This window comes from Salmo salar, chromosome 12 (genome assembly GCF_965601325.2).
Source record: "Salmo salar chromosome 12, fSalSal1, whole genome shotgun sequence".
NCBI lineage: Eukaryota > Metazoa > Chordata > Actinopteri > Salmoniformes > Salmonidae > Salmo > Salmo salar.
Genome location: NC_138302.1, coordinates 57,666,509 through 57,689,144, shown reverse-complemented (window position 1 = coordinate 57,689,144; position 22,636 = coordinate 57,666,509). Strand labels below are relative to the sequence as shown.

At 41.1% G+C, this 22,636-nt stretch overlaps 2 protein-coding genes across 2 annotated transcripts in view; both read right to left on the bottom strand.

Annotated features, from left to right (window-relative positions):
- Positions 1-5,316: 5,316 nt before the first annotated feature.
- On the bottom strand, positions 5,317-9,876 carry LOC106565309 (acidic mammalian chitinase-like). Its single transcript, XM_014132255.3, has 12 exons — positions 9,630-9,876; positions 8,603-8,669; positions 8,429-8,458; positions 7,962-8,166; positions 7,804-7,860; positions 7,408-7,573; positions 7,074-7,198; positions 6,728-6,851; positions 6,363-6,545; positions 6,104-6,220; positions 5,871-5,997; positions 5,317-5,730 (listed from the first exon to the last, which is right to left on the bottom strand). The coding sequence occupies exons 2-12, from the start codon at positions 8,625-8,627 to the stop codon at positions 5,522-5,524; spliced, it is 1,368 nt and encodes a 455-aa protein (XP_013987730.1). The 5' UTR covers positions 8,628-8,669; positions 9,630-9,876; the 3' UTR covers positions 5,317-5,521.
- Positions 9,877-9,948: 72 nt separating this feature from the next.
- Positions 9,949-22,636, bottom strand: part of LOC106565094 (contactin-2) — a 117,875-nt gene continuing 105,187 nt past the window's right edge. Inside the window, exons 14-22 of the mRNA XM_014131780.3 lie at positions 22,134-22,254; positions 21,709-21,867; positions 21,394-21,614; positions 21,036-21,270; positions 20,730-20,845; positions 19,806-19,992; positions 18,745-18,857; positions 18,117-18,285; positions 9,949-15,061 (exon numbers count right to left, since the gene is read on the bottom strand). Coding sequence (XP_013987255.1) covers positions 14,952-15,061; positions 18,117-18,285; positions 18,745-18,857; positions 19,806-19,992; positions 20,730-20,845; positions 21,036-21,270; positions 21,394-21,614; positions 21,709-21,867; positions 22,134-22,254 — 1,431 coding nt within the window. The 3' untranslated portion in view covers positions 9,949-14,951. The remainder of the gene's footprint in view (positions 15,062-18,116; positions 18,286-18,744; positions 18,858-19,805; positions 19,993-20,729; positions 20,846-21,035; positions 21,271-21,393; positions 21,615-21,708; positions 21,868-22,133; positions 22,255-22,636) is intronic.

Here is a 22,636-nt window from a genome sequence, read left to right as displayed (position 1 = left end):
TTAAATCTTTTGTCTTGCCATTCACCCTCTGAATGGCAAACGTACACATTCCATGTCTTATTGTCTCAAGGCTTAAACATCCTTCTTTAACCTGTCTCCTTCCCTTCATCTACACTGATTAAAGTAGATTTAACAGGTAATATTAATAAGGAATCATAGCTTTTGCCTGGATTCCTCTGGTCAGTCTATGTCATGGAAAGAGCAGGTGATGGTAATGTTTTGTACACTCGGTGTGCATTGCAGGCATTTAGAAAAATGTTAATCATAATTGGCACAACTATCCATTGGTTGGAATTGTGATAACACATTAATTAGACATTATGTTGGCAAGTTTAATATTAATGACCATTATTTGTTCAGATTACGCTATCTGTGTCCCGAGCTGTCAAAAAACATCCCAAAAATAAAATTGTTGACACTTCTCAAATGTATTATGGCATATCTGATTGTCTTTGATCCAGCAGGTTCATAGCTGTACTGAATTATATATATAAAAAGTGTACTTTTTCAACTTTGATCTCTTATGATAACGATATGAATTTCTAGCAGTGGTTTGTTAGGTTCATTTGGTCAAGTCACTGCCAACTGTTTTTGGCAGATGCCTTGGAGCAAAGTTTACTTGGATATTTAATGTCAGCAAAATTGTAGTTTTGTTGGCGCTCTGCCACGCATGTGCACTCACATACGTAATAAAATCAACGTAAGATATATAAAGTTGTCAGCAGTATTTTATTTTATCTTTCATTAGAACACCACTTTAGTGGGATTATTTCTTTGTCATATCAGTTGAAGTCCGAAGTTTACATACACTTAGGTTGGAGTCATTAAAACTGGTTTTTCAACCACTCCACAAATTTCTTGTTAACAAACTATAGTTTTGGCAAGTCGGTTAGGACATCTACTTTGTTCATGACACAAGTCATTTTTCCAACAATTGTTTACAGACAGATTATTTCACTTATCATTCACTGTATCACAATTCCAGTGGGTCAGAAGTTTACATACACTAAGTTGACTGTGCCTTTAAACAGCTTGGAAAATTCCAGAAAATGACGTCATGGCTTTAGAAGCTTCTGATAGGCTAATTGACATAATTTGAATCAATTGGAGGTGTACCTGTGGATGCATTTCAAGGCCTACCTTCAAACTCAGTACATCTTTGCTTGACATCATGGGGAAATGAAAAGAAATCAGCCAAGACATCATAAAAAAAATGTAGACCTCCACAAGTCTGGTTGATCCTTGGGAGCAATTTCCAAACACCTGAAGGTACCACGTTCATCTGTACAAACAATAGTACACAAGTATAAACACCATGGGACCACGCAGCTATCATATCGCTCAGGAAGGAGACGCGTTCTGTCTCCTAGAGATGAACGTACCTTGGTACGAAAAGTACAAATCAATCCCAGAACAACAGCAAAGGACCTTGTGAAGATGCTGGAAGAAAGTATCTATATCCACAGTAAAACAAGTCCTATATCGACATAACTTGAATGGCCACTCAGCAAGGAAGAAGCCACTGCTCCAAAACGGCCATAAAAAAGCCATACTACTGTTTGCAACTGCACATGGGGACAAAGATCGTACTTTTTGGAGAAATGCCCTCTGGTCTGATGAAACAAAAATACAACTGTTCGGCCATAATGACCATCGTTATGTTTGGAGGAAAAAGGGAGAGGCTTGGTTGCAAATGGGTCTTCCAAATGGACAATGACCCCAAGCATACTTCCAAAGTTGAGGCAAAATGACTTAAGGACAACAAAGTCAAGGTGTTGGAGTGTCAATCACAACACCCTGACCTCAATTCCATAGAAAACTTGTGGGCAGAACTGAAAAGCAAGGAGCAAGGAGGCCTTCAAACCTGATTCTGTTACACCAGCTCTGTCAGGAGGAATGGGCCAAAATTCACCCAACTTATTGTGGGAAGCTTGTGGAAGGCTACCTGAAATGTTTGACGCAAGTTAAACAATTTAAAGGCAATGCTACCAAATACTAATTGAGTGTATGTACACTTCTGACCCACTGGGAATGTGATTAAGGAAATTAAAGCTGAAATAAATCATTTTCTCTACTATTATTCTGACATTTCACAGTCTTAAAATAAAGTGGTGATCCTAACTGACCTAAGACAGGGAATTTTTACTAGGATTAAATGTCAGGAATTGTGAAAAACTGAGTTTAAATGTAGTTGTCTAAGGTGTATGTAAACTTCTGACTTCAACTGTAAATTACAACATTTACAAATCCCTTACTACTGCTGAGACTACTGATTACAGTAATAGAAAACAGATATGCAACAACCTTTAGTAACTGTCTGTCAATAAATATGAAAGCCTTATGTAAACTGTCATTGTGGATTATGGCACAACTTGCAGTGTTGCATTTGTTTGTTCTTTTTTATTACATTGACTTGTATTGTTCAGTGACAGGAATGACAGTTCATATTAATCATGTAAATATATATTTTTTTGCAATATCTACATAACATAACAGTTACTTTGGTGTCTATTTGTAATTTCCTTAAATTGTGCGCCCTTCATTAAAACACTCAACTTCAGTCCCTGTGGGATGCACTATGCTGTGTACAGGGCTGCATTGTGGCTGCAAACAAACAGCATATTTCTCCCACTAGACTTTGTTGATTATAATGAGAGAAATCAATACCACCATGCATAAGTGTTCACATAAACAGCTATATTTGTTGGTACCCTCATTACTGGGATTTACATTGAAATGTCATTGAAACTTCTTTATTACATTATCATCACCTGCTAATTAATACTTTTTAGTTTCTTTAGGAATGATTTGATTGAAATATGTGCAATTTGTGCATATGGTAACATGTAATAATAATAATGATTCTATTGAATTATATATTTTTTCACCCTAAAAGCCTCCTCCTTCTAAACTGTAACATAAATGAATTAGCTACCATGACCTCATTCGGAGTCCATCTGAATCCTGGAAACAGAAAGTGTGCTATCTACACTGATGTACAAAACATTAGGAACACCTGCTCTTTACATGACATAAGACGGACCAGGTGAATCCGATTGAAGGCTATGATCCCATGTGCAGACATCCGGGAAGTAATAATAATGCAGCACTTTGGACAAAGGCATGGAGTTTATTACTCTCCTAATGGCCATTATCTGAGGATAAGTGTCGGCAATGTAAACCACAGCATACACTCTGACTGCTCTGCTACTATGACTATGGGAGCACAGTTTTTCATTTGGCATGTTTTCTGGTAAACATGCAGGTTTGTTGGAATGAAAATATAAAATGTTGCTTTATTTATTTGTCTATGATATTAAATTAGAAATGACTTGGTAAACTGGTAGTAAAATAACATTATGGCTGTTAGCATCATCTTGTGTGAGATTACTTGACCCCCTAACAATGTGAAGTTCTCCGAGACCAAGTGAAAAGTGCTAAACTACAGTTGTAGTGATTATGACACATTCTTATATGTCTGTGGTTGTATTTGCAGGGAGGAGAGGGACCGTTGACTAAATGCTTGATATATGCAGTTTAATCATAGCTAATAAAAGTGACAAGCGGACATAACAGTGTATGTGCTTTAGTGCTGTGACATGCAAGATTTGTTTCCACAATGAATCACGGGTAACAGGTTGAAACATTACAGCACTCTTCAATTTCATGTAAAAATACAAACATTTTACATATGTGAGCTTATGTACAGTACCAGTCATAGTTTGGACACACCTACTCATTCAAGGGTTTTTCTTAATTTATACTATTTTCTACATCTACAAACTATGACATAACACATATGGAATCATGTAGTAACCAAAAAAAGTGTTACAAATCAAAATATATTTGAGATTTTAGATTCTTCAAAGTAGCCAAACATTGCCTTGATGACAGCTTTGCACACTCTTGGCATTCTCTCAATGAGCTTCACCTGGAATGACTTTTCAACAGTCTTGAAGCAGTTCCCACATATGTTGAGCACTTGTTGGCTGCTTTGCCTTCACTCTGTGGTCCAACTCATCCCAAACCATCTCAATTGGGTTGAGGTCGGGTGATTGTGGAGGTCAGGTCATCTGATGCAGCACTCCATCACACTCCTTCTTGGTCATATAGCCCTTTCACAGCCTGGAGGTGTGTTGGGTCACTGTCCTGAAGAAAAACAAATGATAGTCCCACTAAGCGCAAACCAAATGGGATGGCGCATCACTGCAGAATGCTGTGATAGCCATAATGGTTCAGTGTGCCTTGAATTAATAATAAATCACAGACAGTGTCACCAGCAAAGCACCCCCGCACCATCATACCTCCTCTGTCATGCTTCACGGTGGGAAATACACATGCAGAGATAATCCATTCACCTACTCTGCATCTCACAAAGACACGGCTGTTGGAACCAAAAATCTCAAATTTGAACTCATCAGACCAAACGACAGATTTCCACCGGTCTAATGTCCATTGCTCGTGTTTCTTTGCCCAACTAAGTCTCTTCTTACTGGTGTCCTTTAGTAGTGGTTTCTTTGCAGCAATTCGACCATGAAGGCCTGATTCATGCAGTCTCTTCTGAATAGTTGATGTTGAGATGTGTCTGTTACTTGAGCTCTGTGAAGCATTTATTTGGGCTGCAATTTCTGAGGCTGGTAACTCTAATGAACTTATCCTCTGCACCAAAGTAACTCTGGGTCTTCCTTTTCTTGTGGCAGTCCTCATGAGAGCCAGTTTCATCATAGCACTTCATGGTTTCTGCGACTGCACTTGAAGAAACGTTCAAAGTTCTTGAAATGTTCCGGATTGACTGACCTTCGTGTCTTAAAGTATTGATGGACTGTCATTCTCTTTGCTTATTTGAGCTGTTCTTGCCATAATATGGACTTGGTCTTTTACCAAATAGGGCTATCCTCTGTATACCCCCCCACCTTGTCACAACCCAACTGATTGGCTCAAATGCATTAAGAAGGAAATATATTCCACAATTTAACTTTTAATTAACAAGGCACATCTGTTAATTGAAATACATTCCAGGTGACTACCTCATGAAGCTGCCAAGAGTATGCAAAGCTGTCATCAAGGCAAAAGATGTCTACTTTGAAGAATCTCAAATATAATTTGATTTGTATAACACTTTTTTGGTTGCTACATGATTCCATATGTGTTATTCTATAGTTTTGATGTCTTCACTCTTATTCTACAATGTAGAAAATAGTAAAAATAGAGAAAAACCCTTGTATAAGTAGGGGTGTCCAAACTTTTGACTGGTATAGTATGAAAAACTGACAAGCAAAATGAAACATTCATAATATTGTATTCAGTCTTACAATATTGCGAGTATGGCATTATTTTTATTTGAGAAAGACAGTAACCCGACAAATACAAAACGACAAAATGAAAATAAGTATATTTTGTAAAATTTTGCCAGTTGCAGTTCAGGATCAGTTCCTAGGGTAAGTAATTGCCGTTACAGCTAGTTGTCATTGAAGGTTGTTATAACATTCTAACTAATTGGTCCCACATAGCTATCAGTCATTCAGGGCCAGTCACAGCACTTGCAGGCATCAATATAGACGAGGCCGGGCTGGCATCTGTGCAGGTAGGTGTTTCCACGGAAACACTGGAAATAGGTGGTGTTGTCGATGGCGTTGACGTACAGGCCATCTGGGCGTCCGGAGCAGAAGCTGAGGATGGGGTCAGCGGTGGTGGTGGGGGCCCGAGTTGTTGTGGGCTTGGGGGCGAAGCCTAGGAAGGAGAAATGGAAGGATGGGTGGAGGAAGGGAAGAGAGTGGGAGATGAGATGATATAAAGACCTACCTTTACTGTACTTGACTTATGGGTTTATAAAAAAAAATTGAATTTAACTTTAATGGAACTGAATTTACCCAGAGAGTTGCGGAGGTGATTGACAAGAGGGAAGGAACCATCAGCACAGAAAGCGCCAGTGAAGTCATCCATGTCCAGCGTCCACACGGAGGCTCCTCCCAGGTTCTTGTTCCTCAGCCAATGGACCTGATGGAGAAAAGGGGACAAAGACAGATGTGTAATCATGGACATGGGTATATGGAGAACTTGATTGATTAATGGATCGATTGACTGAGATGTTCCTGGCATGTACCTTGGCAGCGTAGCTCTCCTTGTTGTCATAGCCCACCCAGGAGCTGCCCTGGACAGCATAGGGGACCTTCTGCTCATCAATCCACTCAACAGTGGCGCTGGAGGTGAAGGAGCAGACCTGGGAGGAGAGAGAAGCATTCTGTTAGCTAATGACAAACAAACAGATAAACAAACAACAACACAATATAACGTAGAGTGTTTTGAGATCCATGGCCTGTATGCTTTGAGTTTGAGAAAAAGGCCTCATAGATCAAATGTACCTCGTAGAAGGACCAGTATCCTGCTTCGCGGGTGAATGGGCCGGCGTCAGCGGGGCCGTTGGCGGGGGCTCCTAGGCCAGTGTTGGAGGTGGTGAGATGGTAGGTACGGCCATAGGTGGAGAAACCCATCAGCAGCTTCTCAGCAGGGGCACCGTTGTCCAGCCAGTAGGTGATGGCAGAGTCCTAAATCACATGGACAGGTGGAGGACATCAACACCAATATTTCCTATATGTAAATAGTTTATTTACAAGTTTCCTATATATAATCATGGTCAATAACCCAATGGTTTACAAGTACTTCCTGGTTTAATTCTCAGCATGGAATAAAATCAATCCTAATAAAACCAAGTGTGTGTTAGTCTTACGACGTTGAAGTCGTAATGTGTCACTGAGTCGTGACTGCTACGGTACAGGGGGCTGTTGTGTCCGGTTGCTCTCTCCCAGTGTCCGTGAAAGTCATAGGTCATCACGTTGATGAAGTCCAGAGAGCTGCAGAGACATAAAGAGACAAGTATATGGAGTATAGTGTGCTTGTTGAGTTTGTAAGATTCATGAATTGGATGTATGGTGTTATTCTCCATTATAAGGTTTTCCTTCATTGACTAATTTGTCTTTTTAGATCAAATGTAATTTACCCCAACTCTGGCATAAAATAATTTCAAAATGTGTTTGACTAATGTCTCTTTCACCCCTCAGTCACATGCTGCCTACCTGGCGATCTGGGCCACCTCATAGCTGGAGTTGATGGTGGGCCGAAGAGCAGCCACGCTGGCAGACAGCAGCAGCTGGGTTAGCTTGGTGTCTTTGGCGTCATCCATAAAGGCCTTCTGCAGCTCCTGTAAAGACATACAGAAACATAACGTTCTAACAGAAAGTAATATAAACTATTTGGCCCTTCAGACCGAGCTAACCTCTTCAGCAGGTGGTACATCGCTATACAACCATAAATAGTCCCGGGAAATGACAGTAACACATTGAAAGATATTGGTGCAAATCCTCACTCATGTTATAACTGTCAGAAAAAAAAGGTTCTGTGCAAACTTACCCTGATGAGCTCGGTGAACCTCTTCCTGTCTCCGTCGGGGCTGCCGTTCTGAGTGGGGTACTCCCAGGCCAGGTTGAGACCGTCAAATCTGTGGGAACGCAGGTAGTTGATGGCTGACTTGATGAAGGCCTGGCGGCTCTCAGGTTTGGACACCATGCCGATGAATCTGGAGGGGGAAGGAGAGATAATTTAACTGTTATTCTGGTTGTGAGCCTATATGAAAGGACTGAAACCCAACAGACACAGCAGTCCTCCAGATTAGGACAAAAACAGGGAAACACTATGATAATTATAATTGATTTCTCAGATGCTGGGTATAAAAAGACAAACCTGCCTTATGTGGAATTGCACAATATAATATTGTGATCAACCAATAAGAATCATCACTAGACTTACGGGCTGAGTCCGTTGACTGTGCCTCCGACAGACAGCAGAGTCTTCATCATTGGGTTCCTGCAGCTCAGAGAGGTAAGATGAGGAGTCAAACCTAGTGTTCATCATGGAGTTATCAACTAAGGCCCAACTCTCACTGAAGTCAACCCAGAGTCACTCACGCGTTCTTCAGGTTGTTGAGGCTGCGGTATAACGTTTCGTCATTCCACTCGATGGGGGCGACCTGGTTGAAGCTGTTGATGGTGGCCAGGCTGTAGATCACATGGGTGCAGAGGAAGGGGTCGATGTTCTCAGGGGTGAATTTCCCACTGCTGGGGCGGTACTGGGCCCAGTTGGTCATGTGGCACACCAGTTTGGTGGAGGCGGCTGAAGGTAGAGAAGGAAAACTATTCAGAGACAGAAGTTCCCGTTGACCTTTTGGGGTACCTTAAAATAGTGGGCTGGACAATGTGTTTATTGGGATGCTCTCTTTATTATTCCAAATGCTTATGGGGGATCTGTGGTTTTTGATGGGATTGCCAAGCATCTTGAGTATGAACCACAGAATTAGATAGAGATAAATTATGTATTCTATGGTCTAAATATTTCAATTGAGAAATGTAAAAAAGTTGATGAGGGAAATGCTTACCAATCTGCACCATCAGCAGAAGGCCCAGACCTGAGGAGAGATGACAGTGTTAACATACACTGAATGACCCAGGCCCAGAAAATCATATTGAAGAATAATGATAAGAATAACATGAGGATGATGATAATGATGAGGATGATGATAGGGATTATAATGACTGAAGAAGCCATGTACCTGCAAGCACAGTGAGTCTGGCCATTGTGTTGTGAAATCAAGTCTGTCGTCCTTAGAAACAATGTACCTGTATAAATAAATACAAAATATGACATAAATACATGAATAGACACAAACATTTTTTTTTACAAATGAACTAATACAGAATTACTTAAATATAGATATATAACAACATGTTATAATTATACAATTTTAACATTTAATTATTTAAATACTTTTTTAAAGTACAGAGCAGTTCAGTTGTTATGTTGTTAATTCAGATGAAACAAGTTTTTAAATATTAAGTATTGGATACTGTTCGTAATACACAATCCATAATATTTAGCAATGAACCTATGTTTCTATAATAGCGAGATAGCAAACAAAGCCAGATTTATGTATGTCCCGACCTAGGTCAAATGAATAAACAATTTAAAATACTTGAGGTGCACTTTACATAACTTGACTAGTACAATGGAATCGATAAAATGTTCCCAAAAGTGCAAACTCCACCCACACCGCACCCCGTGTTCAATAATGTATTTGAACCAAGTCTGTTGCATGCATACAGATGTAGGATCTTAATTTGATCACTCTTTTATTGCTGATAAATGTCCTGCACAGCAGGAAATTGAAACTTGTAGTGTATTGCAGGTGCAAAAAAGATTCTAAAGTTTGTAATTTATACTTTGAAATTTCTGAATTATTTGCCGTAATGAAAAATGTATGTACCCCTACGAAAAAGTTATTTTAATTATAATTTACGTAATAATTCACATTTCCTGTTGCTGCAGGATTATTTTCCTACTGTAGTTAACTGGCTCAAATGAATATCCTACATCTGTACACACACTCATTCACTGTTAACAAACCTCCTAGATCTCTTTACATGCAATTCACAAGTTAATTAATAAACACACTTTCATCAATGTCATCCGTGATAAGTAAGGTGCAATATAGTAGGGATATTACCTCTGATATTACAAGCAATGTTACATAAATGAATATAAAGTTACATATTGCATACAATACATGAATACCATATTACCTTTCTCCACCAGTGACAGAGGGAGAGTTCCTACAGTAGCTGTGCTGTGTTCTTGCTGATTTATACTTCTAATTTTCCCAAATAATAATTGGTACCAAAGTGCAAGTGATAAGATTCCTGGGTATTCCGGGAAGTGGGAGACGAACTGATTACCTAATAGATTAAATTACACACACTAGGTAAAATGGCAAGTATTTGAAGGGGATATTCATGCTGATAGGTCGCAACTGAGATAATAAAGCAATCTGATACGATCATGCTACATCTGCCATGCAAATTCAACAGTGGTAAGGAAATAAAAAACACAGTGGAACAAGCATGATTTAAATACAATCCCAAGGTGTTTATTGAGTAATATTTACAAGTGCCACACCTCCCCTTCACATTCCCATTTAATCACAGATTTAGAACGGCCCAATGGTATCAGAACATTTCAACATTTCAGCCCAGCCAGCTGACAGACAAACACATCCTAGCAAACAGGTTGCCCTTAACCACTGATACAGGGACAGATTTGTTTTCATCCCTTTATGGTTCAGGTTATGATTAGGGGGGGTGTAATCTAATCCTAGGTCTGTGGTTAAGGGCAACCTCAACCTCAATAGCCATTGTAGCTTCCACCAGGAAGTGAGATTTGAACCGAACAATCAGACTTCTTGAAAATGACACATAATATTAAGAGAACAGGGGTTTGAAAAGATGTCATCTTAGTATTACAGAGATGCTGTAAGATGGTAATTACTTTTAATGGGTCTTTAGCTGATTGGAACTTTGCATACGAAAAGCGTTGGGTTAACAAAAACATTCACACACACATACGCAAATGAGCTAGCAAATGAGCTAGCATTACGCAAATAAGCTCGCATTAAGTACATAACCAAAAAGGCAGTGTTTCCAATATTTCCCATTGGGTTAGAAACCAAGCAAGGGCAGATCACGTGTACTTGTGTGTCTTTCAGGCCTATACCAGTGCTGGGTGAAGAAGGAACAACACTAGCCACCAGAGAGTAGGCAATTTTTTCTGAGTTTGTGAGCTAAGTGTGTGCTAACAACTGTACTCTAGCAGTACAGTACCACACAGTATCTACAGACCAATGATGAGTGAGATTCAGTGTATATATATTTCTTTTCTACAATAACTCCTATCCTGCTCTTGAGGGAACATAGGCTGCTTCCCAGTTGGCGGCTCTATTCATTTATCTTGAACATTATTGAACAGCTAGATGAGATATAGGGTATAGTGATCTCAGAGCTGGGTGATCCAGTAGCTTACAGCATTACCGGCCATCTGTTAGACCCTGCAGTTGCTGCTACATGGAGGAGAATGAGATATCATATCACCAGCAACGTTTGACTAGAGTTTGACAGGCAGGTTGAAAGAGAGTCAAGTTGACTCCCTTGTCCTGCAGTTTCGTATAGCCAGCCAGTAGTACCAATTACACATTCACTGTCTTCAACTACGAAGTGTGAGTTTGAGTTTCCCCAAGTAAAGTCATCACTGCGAGACATCTGGATATTCACATATTTTTAAGCTGCCCTCTTTCTTTTAAGGTACATTGAGCCACATACAAAAACAGTTTATAAAACACAACACTCCCAATCCAATATAAAATTACCCTGAACACCGTCAGGCACAGGGCTAAGTAGCTTCACACACTAAAATCAAAACAACATCATTGGTCTAAACATAAAAACTGTCAGGTGGGGACTAGTGTAGTGCTGAATATGTCTATGTATTATAAAAGCAACATTGCAGTCACTACTGGGCACTCTGGGTATACACGTTGAAATAAAATGCTATCCAGAACCTAAAAGGGTTATTCGAATGTCCCCATATGACAACCCTTTGAAGAACTATTTTTGATTCCTGGTAGAACCCTTTTGGTTCCAGGGTTCTACTTGGAACCCAAAAGGGTTATCCTATGGGGACAGGTGAAGAACCCTTACGGAACCATTTTGTTCTAAGATTGTACTGGTGTTGTTGCTGTACTAACAGATTGTCATCCACATGTTTCATGTCCAGAGTGTGTTTGTGTCTTGCTCATTCTGATGTTGACAATCAATCGATGTCTGTTCAAGAGAGTCAATAACATCATAATAACTTCTATACAGTTGCGGGCACAACAAAGTGAGATGTAGCTAACAACCAAACAACACCAGAAAAACCATCATCCAACCACTTACTCAACAAACCTTTTTCACCTTCCAGACTTTTTACAAATAACAAAACACAATATGATTTTGGCTTCTCCGGACCGCTTGCAAACCAGAAAAAGTATTGTTTGATTCCTACACTCCTGAGATGTATCGAAATCATAAACTTACAATTACAATTTATGATGACCCACAAACCCCGAAGTGCCACAAAACGTCTTGATGCCTTGCACTGTTCTACTGCATAGAACAACATGTAGCAGCAGAACTGTATTGCTGCTGGCCAACCTGCGTACGAATGTTTCAGAGCAACAGAAATGAAAAAAAAAGAGACAACATACAGTAGTTGCCATTTTGTTTCCTGTTGCCTAAGCTTCATCTACCGGTAGTTATATTCAGAACAGACACATTGTGTTGAAACGGCTGTTTACCATTGAACTACTTGACTATTCCCAAAATCAATAGTTCAAGGTATTATACAGAACACACATTCAACAGACTTTACAGGTGCAAGGGGGTATCAAATATGGGAAAAGAATACCAACTGTTCAAAAGCTGCCATGGTTTTAATATACAGTGGCAACAGGCTTGACAAGGACAGTGGTTGGTTGACATGTTAGTATTGTAACTGTAGGAACATTGGGAACATCTAAACAGTGTGCGGGTATTATCCTTGCTGTCCATCCAAATCAATCCCACAGGGGCTTCATGATTAACTAGCAGATGCGGCATGTTCCTTAGATGACGTATCCTTGCTGTGAACTCTCCTCAGACAGGCAGTGTTTATGGCAGAAGTGTTGCATGATTAACAGTTAATGAACAACAGGACATGTTATGTAATAGGTGAACGATAACACTGTACTTTGTGATCGGTCTTCAGTACCTGCTTTCATCGTTATATCGCAACAATTGCCATGGCGAAATACTCATCTTACACTTCAGCATAGATGGGTTTCATAACCAACCCCAAAACACTGAATGTAAATTGTTTTCCATTTGTGTCTGAATATTCTACACAATGCAGGCACAAAAAAAGTGTAAACAAAGAACTGATAAATATCTTTATCAAGTTGAGTTCTCAACATAAACATAAAGGTAAACATTCATATAGACGAGGGAAGTTATTCATCCGGACGCTGTCACCGCCATAACTACATCACATAAAACAAACAAACCAACACACAGGCAGAAAATCCTAGGACGAGACAAAGAGTTGTGTCATAAGAAAGTAAGCAAGCGTCCATTCACAGGGAGTTCAATTTGAAGTAGACTTCCTGAAGAACCATGAGATGTATGAATGACATCACTGTTTAATCCCCCTTCATCTTATTCAAGAGAAAAAGAGTTGGTCAGTGTCTGAGTGAACCAGAGATGTCTACTGTTCTGTATGATGTTCTACATACAGAAGTTGATGTTGGGTGACATATAGTGCTAAGCGATTAACCAAAATGTTATTTTTTTGTTTTTAAATTAACTAATTGACCGATGTCGGTTCAATTACTTGAATTCCATGTATTTAACTTTTTTTTACTGTAAGCTCAATGCGCCGTTTCTCTACATAGACATCAGATCAAGCGCAAACTGTGATGTAGTAGGGAGATGTAGTTTTCAACAGCCCAATATTCTATACAGTTTACTGCAGAAAATGTGGTAATTAACTATAATGACCATAATCCATTGCGTGCCTACTTGTCCGGTCAAGTTTGTGGAGCAGATACGGAGAGGGAGAGAAGGGAGGGATAGAGAGAACAGTTGTTTCTTTGTGAGGTATCTCTACCCGACAATACAGGTGATTGATAGTTGGTATTCAGCAGTCATGAAAGTATGCCTTATTTACTTGGAAGAACTACTAAAATAGTGATTTCGTCAGACAGCATAGGCAGCAGCTCTATAGCCAGATAATATATAGGATGACTCATTGGGGAGCACAGAGATAGAAGGCTGGCTGGCTGCAACTACATGAGCAGAGATGAGACAATGACTTGGGAATAAAATAAAAAAGGGCCCAATCAGATCCGCTTTAGCCACCATCCGCATAACTGACGTTTTGACCGTGTAGTAGGTAGAACTGTGTTAGAGCTGTCAAATCCCCAATCAGCTCCCGGCATTATACCTAAAGTGGACATTACCATTGGCTGCAATGAGTCACATTAAGATAAATCACATGCAGCCTTGTTTACAAATTTGAACACTAGAATGTGAGATGTAATCTACACCTTGATTAGGCTGATAGAAATCCTTATTATTTAAGTTGAATGATTTTACAATTTCATTGTAATTATTTCTACATAGCCTACGCTTTCTTATTCTGAACTTCTAACGCAAATGGGGCGGGTGTAGTTTCGTGACAATGATCGCCAGTGCAGCTGCTCACGATTTGACCGCAATACAGTTTCACCTCTGACACCTCCAAAACAACCCACTATGCGGGTGTCTGCTATTGCCAGTTACTGCTTTATCTGATTGAATCTAGTCCAAAGTTATCAAATAAAACAAATGTATACCTACACAACTGACCTATTTTATTAATAAAGTAATGTGAATGGTTAATAAGTGATACGCCGTATTGGGTAGTCACTACCATCATGGGGCTTTTAAAAAAAAAAAAACTGTTATTACAGCATTCAACCCACGTTATGCATAGTGCATATATTGTAAATAAAAATAACATTGAAACCCGAAAACCATTTTTTTTTTTTTTTTTTTTAAACGACACGAAACTGAACCGACTTCAGAAAGCACGACTGACATACGCTACCGAGCTTAGGGTTCATAGCAGAGTAGGGGAAGCCAGGAGACATGGAGAGTGTGACGCATTGCCCTGGTGCTGTGAAAGAGGACAAAAGCCTCTCGTATCCCCATAAGGCATGGTTCTAATGACACCAATGTAATTGACAATCAGGTAGTCTGACCCCCCCCCCCCCCCAAAACCCATAGACACACACACTTAAAAAATGTTCCCGATTTGATGTTCTTATAAAAAGAAGAATACAATAACCATTAGTAATTTTAATTCCCCCCATCCCCCTTGCTTCAAAATATTACCCCACACACCCCTGTCCACCTGTTGAAATTCCCCTCCCCGCCACAACAAAACAATAGATAGGTGAATCTGAACAATAGGCTTGACACCATGACTATGACACAATGTCCAGGGACTGGCGGAGATCACAGGTCCAGTAAGCCAATAAGAGTGAGGGAGAGTGTGGCGGTGAGAAGGAGAGGAGCGTGATTGGACCATGGGGATCTTGCTTGGTTCTGCACCATCATTCCAGTTCCTGTTTGAGAGAAAGAGAGCGACAGAGCGAGAGAGAGAGATGGGGGGGTTCAGAATTGCAGACATGATCTAGTACAGTATTATCCCAACAGTTGCCTTCTTGCCTCCTTTGCTTTTTTGAGGAGTCACAGCTAGGGTCTCAGAATAGTGAAAGACAGGTCCTAATATGGAGCACAATGGAAAAACGAATTGACTCACACGGACTCATTTAAACCTGCGTCTCTGACTGGCTAAAACAGCTCTATTGTGTTCTAACTTTAAGCAGGTTAAAGGTGCAATATGTAACTTTCTGGGTGACACAACAAAATTATCATAGAAATGTGAGTTATAGATCTGTCATTCGCATTGAACGCAAGTCTAGGAAGCGGTAGATCTGTTCTATGTGCTCTATTTCTAAGCTTTCGTTTTTAAGTTTTGTTTTTGCTCTTTTACTTTCAGTTTTGTACACCAGCTCCAAACACCTGAAAATACAATGCTTTTGGTTATAGAAAATATATTTCACAGCGGTTTCGATGGTACAATGATTCTCTACACTATACCTGCTTGTTTTGTCACATATTTTTGACATTTCTGCAACTAGGAAATGATGGAGCGATTTCTGCATAGGTCATATTTAAGCAGAATCTAAGTACTAATGTGTGTGTGTGGTGCCAGCGAACACATGTTTTCCAGTACAGAAGTAGGGTCTTAATTCAATCACTCTTTTGTTGCTGAGATGTTTCCACACTAACACACGGTTATATTAACAGTATTCTAATTTCATGTAGCCTTGTTTTGACCAGATAATAGCCTAACCACCGATCAAGCAACATTAACCTGTTAGGGCTAGGGGGCAGTATTGACACGGCCGGATAAAAAACGTACCCGATTTAATCTGGTTACTACTCCTGCCCAGTAACTAGAATATGCATATAATTATTGGCTTTGGATAGAAAACACCCTAAAGTTTCTAAAACTGTTTGAATGGTGTCTGTGAGTATAACAGAACTCAAATGGCAGGCCAAAACCTGAGAAGATTCCATGCAGGAAGTGGCCTGTCTGACAAGTTGTGTTTCATCTTGGCTCTTTTTATTGAAGACTGAGGATCTTTGATCTAACGTGACACTTCCTACGGCTCCCATAGGCTCTCAGAGCCCGGGAAAAAGCTGAACGATATCGAGGCAGCCTCTGGCTGAAACACATTATCGCTTTTGGCAAGTGGCCGATCAGAGTACTATGGGCTTAGGCGCGTGCCCGAGTCGACCGAATGCTTTATTTTCTTTCGTCTGTTTACCTAAACGCAGATTCCCGGTCGGAATATTATCGCTTTTTTATGAGAAAAATGGCATAAAAATTGATTTTAAACAGCGGTTGACATGCTTCGAAGTACGGTAATGGAATATTTAGATTTTCTTTGTCACGAATTGCGCCATGCTCGTCACCCTTATTTACCCTTTCGGATAGTGTCTTGAACGCACGAACAAAACGCCGCTGTTTGGATATAACTATGGATTATTTTGAACCAAACCAACATTTGTTATTGAAGTAGAAGTCCTGGGAGTGCATTCTGACAAAGACAGCAAAGGTAATAACATTTTTCTTATAGTAAATCTGACTTTGGTGAGTGCTAAACTTGCTGGGTGTTTAATTAAATAGCTAGCCCTGTGATGCCGGGCTATCTACTGAGATTATTGCAAAATGTGCTTTCACCGAAAAGCTATTTTAAAATCGGACATATCGAGTGCATAGAGGAGTTCTGTATCTATAATTCTTAAAATAATTGTTATGCTTTTTGTGAACGTTTATCGTGAGTAATTTAGTAAATTCACCGGCAGTGTTCGGTGGGAATGCTAGTCACATGCTAGTCACATGCTAATGTAAAAAGCTGTTTTTTTATATAAATATGAACTTGATTGAACAAAACATGCATGTATTGTATAACATAATGTCCTAGGGTTGTCATCTGATGAAGATCATCAAAGGTTAGTGCTGCATTTAGTTGTGGTTTGGGTTTATGTGACATTATATGCTAGCTTGAAAAATGGGTGTCTGATTATTTCTGGCTGGGTACTCTGCTGACATAATCTAATGTTTTGCTTTCGTGGGAAAGCCTTTTTGAAATCGGACAGTGTGGTTAGATTAACGAGAGTCTTGTCTTTAAAATGGTGTAAAATAGTCATATGTTTGAAAAATTGAAGTTTTTGCATTTTTGAGGTTTTTGAATAACGCGCCACGGGATTACACTGGCTGTTACGTAGGTGGGACGATTTGGTGCCACCTACCCTAGAGAGGTTAAGGACTAAATGTTCAAATCCTGCTACTTCAGGATTATTTTGCTGAGACAAATTACGATCTTTCATCTCTATGTGCATGTCTGCGTGCACTAATACAGAGCCCAGTGAGGCAAACCCCCATCAACCCTCACTGCCTCTTACTAAACCCTGTCACTCAGTGACAAACCTCAACTTCCATCAGCAGCCTATCAACCTAACCTCACAGGCAGCTGTCGTGTGTAGCCACCGGTTGAGACAAAATACTAATTAGTCCCTCTTGGTTCAAATTAGCACTTATGTTCTTGTACCCTTCTGTGTGTGACAGCTAGCTAATCCTGTTAGCCTCAGGCCATGCTAGCTGTTGGGGTAGACTCGGTGAAGAACAGGAGGAGAGATTTGGTTTATTTCCTCCTGTAGTCACAGCAGGAGTGGTGTTGCTGCTAGGCAAGTCCCAGGAGGGGATGTAACTTAAACCTGACACAAAACCTTGCCTGGATAAGCTCTGGGGCTATGTGGTGTGTGACTGAAAAAATGTGTTGTGCCGAAATCTCATTTCCATCAAACCTCAGTGTCAGTGGCTACGTCCCTATTATATCTCCTTCCTCCCAAAGTGTGGAATTGTTCACTTCCCTTCACTGATTTGAAAGGAAATGACTGGCATATAAATATGGTGGAAAATTCCCTTTAGTATAGCCCATCCTTCCACCAATCCAATGCTTTTAGATTTGTGGGAAGTAGGGAATGAGTGTACACTTCAGGAAAAAAGGAGATATTATTACGACATACCCAGTCAGTCTGTCTCACCTGAGTCGCGGGAAACAATGGTCTCGTGTGCTGCTCCGTCTCCTCCTTCCCCCCAGGAGCGTATCTCCAGGACCACATAGCCGTTGTCTTTGGGTAGGGGCAGGGTGACGGACGTTTTCCCCTTGTCCAGAACCTTCAGTGCAGACTGGCCCTCATGCTTATACAACACCTGAAAGAAGAGAGAGAGAGGGAACGGCTTCACTTCAGATTCCGACAAATTGTACAGAGGAAATGCAGTTATTTCATGTTTTTCCTTTGCCCCTTTGTTCAATGTTTGTTGAAGTATTTTTTGTTTAAGAAGCTAATGTTTTAATTCCTTTTCTTTTTTTCTCTCTGCACAGTATCACATTATAAAAATAATAAATGATTGTTATTGTTATCTGTTGATGATATGCCGTATCATGCTCTAAGATTTTTTATATGACCTTTTTATTGCTCTGCAAATCTGATTATTTACAGAAGTAGCTCATTATGATTTATCCAAACAACATGAATCATTTTGACCGCATATCCCCTTTCCCTTCACACATTTTAACATTATTTTAAATATTTTGACCGTGCATTTGCAATATGACAAACACATATCCACCTGCACACACACCTCTCCTTCAAAACAGACACCACTCACCTTGTAGCCCAGTACAGCTGATTCGTTGTCTAGGGCCTTGACATGATCCCACCTCACAGTTACCCATGAGCCATCAGTCTTCCAGAACACGTTGCCAGGGGGGCGATTAGGAGCTGTTAACATAAAAGAACAGAGAACAACTTACTGGCCGGTCTCTCACCTTCTGAAACTTACTTGACCAAGACATGACCAGGAAGTTATTGAGGAATTACACTTAGATACTTAATAACTTGATAATACAAAGGTCTCACGCACATATTATAGATACAGCAACGTTATTATCCAAACTGTAACCGAACTGCAAACTAAAAGGCATGATATCATATATAATATATTAATATAGGTATATTTGTGCGTAATGTCGATGTTCGTGTGTTCCGAAAGGATTCTTCAGCTGTCCCCATAGGAGAACCCTTTTTAGTTCCAGAGAGAACCCCAGGAGAAGAGGAGAAGAGAGAGGAGAAGATCCTCTGTATTAGGATCTAAATCCCCCACTAGAATCCCTTTACACCCTTAAAGGAAAATTCTCAAACCCTCAAACTATCTTTTGGTATTTGTTTCATCAGTCCATTGTTGATATAAACCCAAAATGTTTTGTATGTCAGCGATCAAGTTTTCAAGAGATATGACAAAATGCATCATACAGGCTGCATTTCTACATTTTAAAAGTTACATATCTTGAAAACTTGATTGCTGACATGCAAAACATTTTGGGAACTACAGTGTATATCAATGGACTAATATACAAATGTTTTTAGGAGGAGTTTTTCTTGAAGCCCAGTGCATACCGGTAGTCAGGCGCATGGTGGATATCTCCCCTCCCAAACACACTGTGTGTTTGAACCCCTGGGGTATTCTCAGCTGGTAGGGACAATCCATCTTATCCCACATGGGAGAACTCATACTTACACTACTGGCCTAACCCAGTTATGTCACATCTGATCCCTCGAAGAGGGTTGTGGCCAGGGGACTGATATAATATCTGAGTGTGGGTGTTTGTTATGTCACACACACAGTACGGTATGTTGGTGGTGGCAATACTGTGTGTGTGTTCTACATACGTGGTCTCCTGGTAGTGACAGTGGATTTGGGTGAGGCTGGTCCTGTGCCAGCGCTGTTGTAGGCCAGCACGGTAACATGGTACCGGGTGCTGGGTCTCAGTCCTGCCACGCGAGCTGTTGTCTCCAACCCGGCTGTACGCACACGGTCTGCAGCTGCCTCCCGCTCATGCTGACGCCAGTACCGGATCTGTAAACACACATTTTAGTGTGCTGATGCCACCAAGAGTACATCTCTGTGAGAAACTGGGGGCCTTCCCCAAAAAAGAAACGATCAAATAATTAAGACTGTTTCTTTCTCACAATATACTGTGAGGTAAATATGAACAGATCACTTGAAGGCCCTAAAATGAAAGCATTTTGTTATCTCTTAAACAGTTTCTTTTTAAATGTGTACAATGAACAATAACCAGATTAAAGAGCAAAGTTTCCTCCAGCTGCCCTGTCATAACATTAATGACTCTCACTCTGACTCTCCCATTTTTTCCCCTAAGGGCCATCATGATAACCAACCATCAGACCTAATCAGCCTGGCGACGGACAAAAACATGCTGATCCCAACCAAACAACACATCAAATAAATGAATAAAACCTTTATTAGTCGGGGGATATAAGATATCAAGGCTGAGGAGATGAGGTGAGGTCATCTCCAGGGCAGTGTCACTGTTGCCTCAGGATGGTAATAGCACCATAGCTGTTACCTCAGTTAACTTTCACACCAGTACTGACTGGTTCAGACTGGATTAAACCTGAAGTCTAGATATGCATCCCAAATTGCATGCTATTCCCTTTATAATGCACAACTTTCGACCAGGGCCCATTGCATGTCACATTGTTAGGGGTAAATGCACATGTCGGGGGATATATCGTATGATATATTTCATGGTATATGTATATGTTTATGTGTATGTTGTGCAGATCCTTAACCTCGTAACCTCTGAGGATGCCATTGGCGCTGAGGTGTTGGACGGGGTCCCACGACACCTGCATCTCGAACGCCGTCAGAGCCGTGGCGTTGATCCTCGAGGGCGCCACCGTGGGCTCTGCATGGAGGGGCAGGGGTCAAAGGTCACGGGTCAGGGGTGAAATTAGGGTTGAGGATTATATCCAACACAGTGAACAAATGTGGTTGGTAACTTCATTTTGTTTTTTGTGTTTTTGATCGCCCTCTTGTGGCAATGTAGCATAATGTTCCTCATCCTTCTTGTATAACCCAGATCTGTTCTGACTCACCCTCCTCTGCAGAGTGCACCAGGGCGATCTGGCTGAAGGGACCCTCTCCTTTACGGTTGTAGGCTTTGATCTTCACCTCAAATGGGCAGTAGGGGGACAGGCTCTGGTTGGAGTACACATAGCGAGACGACTCCACGTTGGAAATACGCTCCACCACCCATGTCGGAGTGTTCCGCTTCCGGAATGCCAGGATGTAGCCAAAGCCATCTCCATTCTGGTACTCTCTGGCCATGGGCTGGGATCAGATTCAAACAAAACTTCATGTCAACTTTGACAAAGCTCTCCATCTAACTCTCTCTTTAAAATGCACACACACACACTCAGGCACGCGTACACATACACAGACAGACACACTTACGGTCCAGGTGATGATGAGTTCGTTGCGGTCTCCTCCTCCTCCACCTAGTCCACTAGGGGCCACGGTGGGAGCTGCTTGCTGGGTGCGTACGGTGTGAGAGGACATGCTAGGCTCTCCACTACCCAGGATGTTACTGGCTATGACCTGGAACTCATAGTCCATCCAGGGCAACAGGCCAACCACACGAGCCGATTCAGCATTGCCTTCAATGTTAGATGGGTCTGTGCGGGGAGAGGGAGAGGTCAGGGACGGATTGATTGATACAAAAACATACATTCATACCCACGCGTGCACACACAGCGGTGGTCCTCTCACCTGTCCTCATCATCCTCCATCCGGATGACAGTGGGGAGCATCCCATGATGACATACTTCCCAATGGGGCTGTGGTTGTCATAGCCACGACTCCACCGCAGCTCCGCCGACGTCTCAGCAATGTTCTTCACCACTAAACCACCAGGAGGTCCTGGGGGGCCTGAGGAGAGACCGTTGGAGAATGCTTAGTCAGGACATTTATCCAACTTCCTTCATTTACATGCAACTACAAATCCTCACCCAGAAAGTAGTGGACGGAGCTCATTGTGGCCTGGGGATGAAGAGGATTATGCAAGTAAGTAATTAAGTAAAAATCCTCATAAAATGTAGAATCGAAATCCTGCAATGCTGTAACACAAACATTTCATGAGGATGACCACCATAGAAAAAGGACAGGTGAGTTGTTGTGATATGGTCGGGTCTTACCTCTGACCACCAGTTTAGCGGAGGCTGAGGCGCTGTCCACCACGGTCTGAGCTGTACAGCTGTATGTACCTGCCTGACTCAGCTGACCACTCACTATCAACAGATCCCCTATGGTCTCCTTCTGTTAGAGAGAGAGAGAGAGAGAGAGACAGAGAGAAAAGTGAGAGAAAGACAGAGAGAGACAGAGACAGAGAGAGAGAGAGAGAGAGAGAGAGAGAGAGAGAGAGAGAGAGAGAGAGAGAGAGAGAGAAATAAAGAGAAAGAAAGAAAGACAGAGAGAGAAAGAAACAGACAGACAGACAGACAGACAGACAGACAGACAGACAGACAGACAGACAGACAGACAGACAGACAGACAGACAGACAGACAGACAGACAGACAGACAGACAGACAGACACAGACAAAGAGAGAGACAGAGAGACAGATAGACAGAGAAAGAGACGAAAGAAAGAGATAAAGAGAGAGAGAAAGAGAGAGACAGAGAGAGAAAGACAGAGAGAGA